The sequence below is a fragment of the Nanorana parkeri genome, unplaced genomic scaffold (genome assembly GCF_000935625.1).
Source record: "Nanorana parkeri isolate BGI_ZX_2015 unplaced genomic scaffold, ASM93562v1 scaffold20, whole genome shotgun sequence".
NCBI classification, from domain to species: domain Eukaryota; kingdom Metazoa; phylum Chordata; class Amphibia; order Anura; family Dicroglossidae; genus Nanorana; species Nanorana parkeri.
Window position 1 is genome coordinate 729404 of NW_017306288.1, and position 10826 is coordinate 740229.

Below are 10826 nucleotides of genomic sequence, written 5' to 3' on the forward strand. Positions count from 1 at the left end.
AGAATTATGCATTGAAGTGAATGGAAAATGAAAGGGTGCAGTTGTGACTTGAATTCTTCTGTCCATATGGCAGAGGCATAGGACCTTTTTGTGGTGGGCTGAACTGCCTCGTTTTAGTTGATGTGTTGTGTTCATTACTTGTCATGTCTATTCTGGGCTACTGCAAGCGAGAAAAGAAGCTTTCTGAATTTTATCTTGTGTGAACATTAACAACATGGCAGAATTGTGGACAGTCGCCAGAGTACAAACACAAGCCCTAGTTGGCGCATTACTGGAAGATAGACGATCCACATTTTTCAGGTAAGAAAAACCATCATTTATTTGCATTTTTTTTCCTATTAAAAAAATATTTACATTTATCTTAAATACCTTGCTTCATTTTTGACCTCCATGCCCTTAGACACCAAATTTTAAGCAGAAACATTTTTGTTTTTAAGGTGCGAACTGCATGAGGTCAGTCAATCTCTTCTTTCTGCTCCTTTGCAGTAGCTCAGTGGACAGGACCCTGTGCTGCAGACTACTACTCCATAGTTATGTGTAAGTACTTGATGAGGAAATATGTAAGGTACTGTCAAAACTTTAAAGACTGTAAGAAGCTCTGTGATTTTATTTTCACTTTTCTTCTATTTTTATTTTTACAGGAGAGGAAAGGAGAGGTGAACGCCACCAGCTGGTGCCCTCAACTGGCAAAGGTCTGGAAGATTTACATCAACGTGCACCAACACCACTATGCTCTAAATCTAAGACATTTGTACGCAGCTCTTTAAAGCAAGAACATATGAGATCTTGCCAATCTGAGGGCATTGAAACAACCATGGGTGAGGAGCGGCTTTCTTTATCACGTGGCTCGTATATTGAGGAAGTCGGTGGCACAAATTTACAGCAGGCAACTGCTGAAAACCCTTTAATTGCCCATATTACAGGCCGCATGCCCTCCAGTTTCCCTCCGAACGTTGGTTTATCTGTTCAGAGACAGATGACAATTGCTGAGGTTTCGTCAAATAGCTTATCTGAAGCTGACCTCTATCTGGCTGAGCACGATTCTTCTCCAGACAGCGAAGTGCCCAGCCAACGCGAACGACCTAAAGTGAGGAAAAAAAAGAAATACAGGCGGCGCTCTTTGTTGGTTTCGGAGTCAAATAAGCGTTTGAACGTTCCAACTACTCAGATGCTTGAGATAACTCCTGAGGAATGTGCAAGCAGGGCCCAGTGCACTTCCAGCGGACCATTTTCTTGTGTTGACAGAAGATTAAGAGACCTTTGTGAACTCCAGAGAAGCATGGCTACTGACCTGCGTGGTTTGCGCGGGGAGATGGCAAACATTGGTTTGATACTGGGGAAAATGCTTGAACTTCTTGAGAAATCCGTAGCTGCCAATACTGGCGTAACAGAGAAGCTTCCGCATGACAGAAACTGAAACATGAGATCATTCTGGGGGTGTCTCTAAAGTAGGGGTTATAAGTGTGGAACATTGACTGTTACTTTTCTGTTACTCTTTTTTTGTTATATTGTGCATTTTGCAGTTCATTGTAAATAAAACCAAAAAAATATCTGCTTCTAGTGTATCTGTTGGTGTCTTTGTAAATGCTGTAATTCATCATCATAAAATGGGGCTGTGGGCCAAGACTTTTTTTTTTTCCCCCTTCCTGTCCTGTTCTGGCTACATCCCTCACTTTTTAGATGCTCCTGTAGGCTCTGTGTCAACAATTCACCTTTTTTAGTTGAAGGAACTGCTGTATTCTTCAGAATTAGGTGTGTGTCCATTAGAGCTGCAGCTAACGATTATTTTCAAAATCGATTAGTTAGCCGATTATTGAGTTCGATTAATCGGTTAATCGGATAAAATAAAAAAATTTAAAAATGTGGATCGTAGATGCGGGCCGGTCTGGCAGCAGCGAGCATGAGGTGGGGAGGAGGTGCGGCGCGCAGCGTGTGTGGAGCTGTGAACAGGGCCAACTAATTGGAAGCCGATTAATCGATGATTGAAAAAGTTGACAACTTTTTCAATAATCGATTATGTCGATTAGTTGTTGCAGCCCTAGTGTCCATGTATGGTCTGATTATTGAGCAGGCTAGGTTTTTCTGATCTTTTGGTAAAGTCTTTTTTTTTTTTTTGCTAAACTTCCTCTCAATCTGATTTTAACATCACCACATTCAGACTTTCAAGGCAGGCTTCAATTTTATAGCTGTGAGAAATGTAATATAGCACCCCCTTTCCCTCCTGAGAGGCAGCAAGGATCGTGCAAGGGTGTCCGAAAATTACCAGATTACCAACGGAAGGGATGTGTAAGAGTCCTTCGCTACAGCAATTCCATGAGTCCTGGATTTGTGATGGCACACTCCTACGGGCAAGTCCATGACACCCTGGACTCTCAGGAAGTGGGTTCAGTGACACTGGGTGTCATTTAACCTAAGACAAGTGGCATCTATGGGATGGGTTTGTTTGTTTTTGCTGGGTTTTTTTCTGCCTGTTTTGGGTTTTGTTTTTTTAAAGAGCGACACCAGGTAAATATGTTATTAATCCTTGCAGTGGGGCTAACCCCGCACTGCAAGAGTTAAGTGCTTGATTTTGCCTAGGGTCAAAAATAGCAAAGTTTTACTCACCCGATCCTCTGAGTTGTCTGGCTCCCTCCTGCCTGTGTCCTTCGCTTCAGCAATGGTATGTCCCTCAGTGTGCTCATATCCTATACACCGTATAGAACGTGATGACTCTGGGACCATAGACCGCTGATGTGGAGGGGAAATGAGGTTAGAAGGACTGGTCTAAGAGCAAGCTGGCTCAGAGGATCGGGTCTGAATATCCTTTTTTTTTTTTTTTTTTTTGACCCTAGGCTAAAACTGTTAGCCCCACTGCAATGGTTAATAATATTTTTACATGGAGTTTTGCTTTAAGCAGGGCTGAGCTGCTTTTTTTTTTAAAGAATTGGGCACTTTGTAACCGGTAGTTGCTGCCCATTCAGGTTACCATTTTGCAGTCTTGTCACCTGGATAGGTTTGGCTTTCCTTTTGACATTAGAAACAGACGACAACCGCCTCTTAAGAGCCGGCTGCCCTTTCAGGTGAAGACAGTCACGTTTTCCATTGAGTGATGTTGCCGAGTTCAATGTGTGTTAGTTTGGCAATAAACAGATATGGAGGAGTGGCACTAACATTTTTTCAAGCAATTGAGTTGACTGTATAACCTTTCCATTAACCTTTCTCTATATATTTGTGCAGCATTCGTCCTGCATGACATTCGTCAAAAATGGGAGTCTTAGGCAAAACCTTTTTAGTTTCTGCATTTTAAATACACGGATTTTAGACAACAATTTGCTTTGTAGATATTCTCCTTGGCTGCTTCGCTTATGTGTTTTGTAACCTAGTCACATCAGTTGTACATGAGATATTTCACATTGTTTTATGTATCATACTGGAATCTCATATTTATTTCAGTTATACCCTCATTGCAAATCAAATTATTCCTTCTGTTACCATATTTCATCGCAGTGAATGTAGTGCACGGTGAACATGTTTGTGGCTATGATCTTGCCTTTGTGCCTATTAATTTTTAATGATTACTGGTATTTTCTGAATGAGGCACCCAGGCTAATAATAGATTGCAGACAAAATACCCACAATGTCGGTGAACTGCTATAAAGTGCTCTGTAGGAGGATCTCAAGGCCAGGAGCTGATTGATTCAGTTTGTGGGCTTAATGCAGGGCTGCTGCTGTCAGTGACAGCCAGTAAGTTGTAACCTGCAGGAGCCACTGAGTCTCCCGGTACCTTTAAACTGGGGGTGCACACCGGATCAGTTGCGTTGCAATACATTTTTCATGCACTACTTATTTCAACGTAAGGTATCGGATCTGGTATGAAATAGCCCCATTTATTTTTCGACGCCCCTCCATTGCATCCATTAAAAAATGGATCACATCAGAATGTGATCAGAAGGTACAATTGCAGGTAACAGAACCCTCCCAGGACAAATCGCAAGAGCCAGTGCTCCTTAGAAATTACAGCTGGCACCCAAATTATAAGGTTTTCTCTAGTTGTTGTTTTTAATGGAGCTGGTTCCTAAAAAAAAAAAATCCTGCTGGCTCCTCTATTGGACACACTGGCTCCAGAATCCCAAAGTAATTTGTCCATCCATGATGTCAGAATACCCCAGTGACTGCAGCTCATTGGTTGCAGACGCTGTGCATTTGAGCTTTATATGGCCAGCTTAAGTCCCTGTGCACACCTTCGCATCCATGGAAAGTAACAGAAACACGCTTGTGGTGCCATTATTTGTTAATGCACCCGAAATGTGGCCTGAAAAATGCTTGTCTTTCCTGCGCGGACACGCATTAAATGAGCGGGGGGGAAATGGGATGTCTATAGCATAATCTGCTACATGGGCTACTTTTCTGTATGCAGCATTCAATAAAAGCAATCGATGTGTGGAAAACGTGGAAAAACCCCGGCGAATGTGTTGCGTGTTCTCATTACGAAGTATGAACAAGGCCTTACACAATGATAGCAGGGTGAGGTTGGTTATGCGACTTTTTCTCATCTGCAGTTAAGCAATACAGCTTGGTCACCTCTCTGCCTCCCAGTCTGTGGTTGATTTAATGAGGTTATAGCAGCACAATATTAAACATATTCCTCTGTTCATTGTACTCTCCTGTTGGTTCTTTCCTTGTCAGAAGCTTCTTGTTCTCCATCTTCCACTCTCTGCCTGTACAGGGCCAACAGTAAATACATACTTCAGTTTATTGGTGATTTTGATATCTGTCTGGATTTCAGCTATAAAGCGGCTATATTGCTAGTAGGGATGCACCGAAATTTTGTCCGCCAGAACATATCGTCCAAAAATGGTACTTTGAGCAAAATGCAGAAGGTACCATATTATGGCCAAAAAATTGTTCCATCAATATAGGGATTTCTTTGTTTGGGGAACCTTCTTTTTTGAATTTGCATCCATGATTTCTCTCCTTCCCACACTGCTCAGCATCCTGTGAAAGTTGAAGGAGTCAAGATGGAGAGCACACGCACAATTTTTTCTGACTGCACTGGAACGCAGGGACTGATGTGCCACACGTTCCCGTGCAGCCGACCACATTGCTGCCGGAGGGTGTGGCTGGGTGCCATTGAGTTCAATGCCCTGCCACACCCCCTCCCGCGCCAAAAACAAAGTGAGATCGCCGTAATCCAGTGCATTCTGGCCAAAATCGGGCCAGAACGCACTGAGGCTGGTGTGAACTAGCCCTCAAGGTTTCTTTGTGTTGTGAGTAGGGATCTTTGAGCCTGCAGAGTGGATGTCCTCTACTCCAGAATGAATAGGGGGGGGGCAGGTGGTTGACCCATCTGATCGGTCGCATACCTGTAGCAGATGGGGAGCTGTGAAGCGGCTGGCTGTCGGAGAGGTAGTGCCACTTTAAGGACCACCTGATGGGAGGGGTGTCTTATCAAGAGGGCCCTGAATGGCACAATGATAGGTTTACTTTAGGCTAGGCACACCTATTACAATCTGATTCTATAGTCTATATACACTCTCCATTAGATGTACCAAAAACTGTTAAGTCCATTGGCCTATCTAAATACAATATATATCACATAGGCCCTCACTGTAGATAGTTGGCAGATCTAAAGGGGGTTGTATGTATTATTAGACACAGATCCTAAGATCTGTGTAATTCACCCTTTAAACTGGCTAGTGCAATATAATACTTGCATTATGAGTGCCTAATATTACAAGAAATCACATCACACGGGTCTGGTTTTCCATTTTTATTTAAGATATTTATTTGGCATTTGCAATTACATTTCTTTATGTGCTCTATGTGAAATTTAAATGTCCTTGAACAGTTATTGAGCATGTATGTGGTGTAGCAATACTATTTTGCAAAATGCTTTTTCTGTACCTAGAAATAGCGATGTATTACTTAAAAAGAAAAAAAAAATGTTGGGCTTGTAAGACATAGAGGAGCATTTATGAAAACTGGAGCAGACAAAATCTGGAGCAGCTGTGCCTGCTAACCAATCAGCTTCTACCTTTTTTAATTTTCAAATCTTAGCTGAACAAACTGAAGAGAAGCTGATTGGTTTACATGGGCAGCAGGTCCAGAATTGTCTGCTCCAGTGTTGATAAATTCCCTTCATAGTATGAAAAAAAAACCCTTCAAGATACTCCAAAGAGAAACTTTGCTAAACAAAACTGCACAGCATGGTGGCTAAAGTTGGCCATACACTGACTGACTGAATTTTGGATGGTTCTTGATGACCTGGTTAATATTTTGTCAGTGGGTGGCCCCTGTCAGCAGCCTTGCGCCTGACATCCTTTAATCTCAGTGGAGTCCGGCAGAAAATGATTGACCAAACAGTGATGGAGGCCAAAAATCTAAGCTTTAGTGCTTAGCTTTGCGTGTTCTTCCTGTGCTTGCGTGGGTTTCCCTCCACACTCCAAGACCTGCTCGTAGGGTAATTATCTCAGTGGCCTTAGAACAAGACACAGATACTAACTGCAGCCTTCTATTGCAGACCCTGGTTAATTGGCTATTGTAGCCCTGATATGTACCGTATTTCAGGCATGGAGCCACAGAAAAAGATGCCAAAGTCAGGAGTGCACCAAAGGTCTCAATGCGGTCATACTAATAAGGATAGGAGAAATAAAACCACAGTGCCACCTGCTAAATGTGCCCATAGACATTAAATGACACCTCCCAATCTGGTTATTGAAGACTGGATGAGGTCAGGGGTTCCTGTAGTCAGGGCCCCCTTCTGCCTATTTGTTTTATTATTTGGCTCTGTTCAATTAGAGATCCTGAGTGCAAACAGCTTCTGCTGTGCTCTCATTGAAGAACACATAATCCCCTGTATTAAATGTGTGTAAAACTTTCTTTTTTATGAGTAAAGATACAGAATACAAGTTTAAAGTTGTAAATATTTATATGCATCTGTGTCCCCAAAGCACTATAGTTTCTGTTTAAAGCAAAAAATATGGATAAGCTAAGAATCCTAAGCCAACAGTAAGATGTGGGAGCTGACCGGCTCATACCAGGATAACAGCACTTGTTTTTGTCCCTGACCTAAAACACCCCATCCTGCCCAGATGCATACTTACCTTTATTGGGCAGCCATGGCCTTGTCCTGTTTCAAAGTCTCCTTTGCACTGGTCATGATTGCACAGTAGCTCCCGTAGACTACTTTGGAGCTGTGTCTCAAGGCTGGACACACTTGCTCTTTCATGTGTCTGTTGTATTAAATGTAGAGCTTTTTTTAGATTAGCCAATAGAGGGAGCTCTTAGTGTTCCAGTGCAATTGCTCATGTTCGCCGCTCAACAACTGCTGAGATAAGATACCTGCTGCACAAGGAGTGCATTGTGAGATATGAGTATCAACACTGTTCTTAAGCTGAACTGTTAGGTGGACATGTACCTGGCTCCTTCGTGTGGTGTTTTGGTAAGGACACCGTAAAATATTTGACTGTGCTGTGTTTCTATTCTGACTATTTTCATTTACTGGAGGGCAAAAGGACAGAAGCATTGCAGTGATAATGTGCTTTAATCAGAAGTCAGTATTTGCAAGTTTAGATTGTAATGCCCACTGCACAGTGTTGTAACCAAATGATCTGTATGATTTGTCTTCCAGAATAAAGAGAACAAGAAACTCATGTAAATGAGCAGACCCCAGACTTGGAATAATATGATTATAATTACTGGTATCATTGTCATTAAGCCTTATTAAAAGAGAACTATGGGGGTCAGTGTTTTCCCCCATAGTTCTCTTAAGGGTCACAGGAGGACATATACTAGCCCCCTCCCGTGACCCAAAGCTCAGTATATTGCGAGCTACAGCTCACGGTATACTGAGACCGCCGCAGCCGGGACGGACCCCGACAATACTGTCGAGATCCAACCAGCTGCGTGAATGACAGCGGCTCTGCCTATCTAGAGGCAGAGCCAGCCTTGCCCGCCCCCTTCCCCGTCCATTCCTCCAGTCAGCGCTGGAGGATCGGAGCGGGGAGGTGGGGGGATCCCTGCGGGGTGCAGTGACTGACAGTCACGGCTCTCTGCAGGGAAGTGAGCGAGCGATGGTATGTGTTCGCTCACTTCCCGAGCTGACGTGTGACAATGAAACTGAAATGGCTTGAACTATGAGGCTGAGTGATTTTCACTCACCTCATAGTTCTCCTTTAAAGGAAACTTATGCTAAGGGAAATACCGGAGCTTCCATTGGTGACGACGTTCTGACAATGCTGATTACTTGGATATATATATAAATATTGATTTAATACTTTTGAAGTGAATGACCCAAGATGAGCACATAGCCACTCAGAACTCCTGATGTGCATACTTGTTCTGGGTCAGTATCAAAATAAAGAATCAGTATTAAAGCCAAACAACTGGCATTTTCAGGAAGACAGGTCGGCAATGGCAGCCTTCATATGGCTGTCTGCACTCATTTCCTTTAAATCCGTAACCATTTGCTTTTAGTTTAACAAAGAGGTTTACGTACAAAATAAAAGCAGGTACACAAGCAGTAACGCAGTGCAGATGGCAAAACAGATGTAGAAAGTGCAGTAACTCACGGCGACCAATCAGATTTCAGCCTACTGAAGTCAGCCTAGTGAAAGAATAAAGGAAACCCCTGTTATAATTGAAGCATGGATGTTGCCAGTGCAGATTTCTTCTAAAATAAAGTACATCAGACTTTTCAGGCCTTGCCCTAAAGCGATCTTTTTTTTTCTTTTTCTTTTTCTTAATTTTGGATAAAGTAGGGAAAAGTTAAAGCTGAACTCCAGGTATACTTTTTTCTGCATATTTACATTGGTCCAGTTTGCCCCATATGCATATTTTATACCTGATGGACCCATAGGGATTCCGTATAGCACTGTAGTAGCCAGAGCTACTACAGTGCTTACAGCAATCTGCCAGGTCCTCTGTGGTGCTGTCCTAAGGGGCTTCCACTCTGCTCTGAAAGCACAGCGGGTTGCTTGCTCGGGACAGCGGATTATTCCGAGATATATATCAATCAATATAAGGTGTTCTCTGATCAGATGAGGGATGGTAGCATCGCAATCCACCCCTCATCCAATCAGAATACTCCTTGTTTTCATTGATAAAATACTCTGTTTTCACCACAGCACAGCGCCATACAGGACCTTTTAAGATCGTTGTAAAGCACTGTAGTAGCTCTGGCTACTACAGTGCTTTACAACATGATCCTTGTGGGCTAATAAAGTATAAAATAGGCATTTGGCCAAGCTGGAGCAAGTAAGTATGCATAAAAATATATACCTGGCGTTCAGCTTTAAAGTCCCTGTCAGAATTTTGTTTTTGCCATCTTTGTCCCATTGGTGAGATATTATTATTTCCTGCACTGTAGACATGACAGGACGTGAAAGGAAAATGTGCTCTTAGACAGTCAGTTGTCACAGGACCATTGGAAAACTCTCCTTTATTCCTATTCTTGTGACAACTCAGAATGTTGGAGTTTCCCTCACTTTCCTTTCTGGGGACAGTAGTCACCAGTACAGGTAGAGAGTGTGAATTTCCTTAATATGGACACAGACCAAATACACTTGACAGTTGTTCTAACCCCTTAACATTCTACCAGTTTTGGCTTTAGATACACTTACATACTGCTAAGTGCTCCTTTCAGCCATTTTGTTCATAGAAGAGGAAGAAGAAACCTGTCCTGTTTTCTCAAGCGGTGCAGATTGTACACATTGTGTGTTTTTTTCTAACAGCTGCTTTTTGTGTTTGCAGGAAATCTTGCCCTTGCTCACGGTACTTCCGACGGAGGGACGTTTACAAGCGACACGATCTCCAACAGCGATCAAGGGAAAGTGTTCCTCAGCTCCCTGCCGCACAGCACAGTGGTGTACACCGTTCCTCATTCTATAAAACAGGACGGCCTGGAACGCAGCCTTGTCTTCTCTCCGTTAATGCCTGTCAATCAAAACACAGCACAAGTGAACATTAGCATGTCTTCAGAGGACGCCTTGCAGTCCGTTGCCGCCTCATTAGTAAACGGAACTAACGCACCCAATTTTGCCCTCGCTCCTACTACCTTAATAACCGCAGCCGGGCAGCTCGCTTCTGTTACAGGGCATCAGCCGTCAGCCGTCAACCAGTCCATCTCAGCATCAGTCGCCTCCACCACCACCAGTGTCACACCCACTAGTAACGCAAACTTTGCACCTCTTCCAAACTGTCACTACATCACTACCCAAGACCTGTTGTCGGTTTCTACAGCACACTCAGACCTAGGGTTACGCCTCTCCACGAATAGCAATAATAACACCAGCCACTCGGTTCCTCAAGCCCATCAGGATTTCAACAGCCAGCACAATCTGGTCCTGCAGCCCGTCCCCGAGGCAAAAGAGAATTACTTACCCGTGTCCCAGAACACCACTATTAGTGGCAGCGTCATGCTGTTGGATGCAAAAAACAAGTACATCCTAAGTGGTATGGTCAACCACGGCTGCGAGGAACTTGACGGTGACAAAAAAGAGCTGGTCAAGCTTCAGAATGTTCAGATGGACGAAGATATGCAAGACATGTAAGGGAATGGACTCTGATGACCCTTTTATACTTTCAACCATAGATGAATGAACTAGGAAGCTTTTGGCAAATCACCCTTTTTTGTTTAGTTTTTCCCAATTTGTTGTCCAACCCCCAAAAGCCAGTTAAACCTTTTTTTTTTTTTTAACTTGGGTATTTAATGGAAACACCACTTTGGTGTACGAAACAAACAAAAAAACACTTTTTTTGGTACGTTATTAATTCTTGGGCTATGCTGGAAATGTATATAAAACTAACAAATAAGGGATAACACAAAGGCATCCCCCCCCCCCCCAGAC

At 43.1% G+C, this 10826-nt stretch overlaps 1 protein-coding gene across 1 annotated transcript in view; it reads left to right on the forward strand.

Annotated features, from left to right (window-relative positions):
* Positions 1-10529, forward strand: part of SIX4 (SIX homeobox 4) — a 39067-nt gene extending 28538 nt beyond the window's left edge. The window contains exon 3 of the mRNA XM_018562059.1: positions 9730-10529. Within this exon, the coding sequence (XP_018417561.1) occupies positions 9730-10529 (800 nt within the window). The remainder of the gene's footprint in view (positions 1-9729) is intronic.
* The last annotated feature ends 297 nt before the right edge of the window (positions 10530-10826 follow it).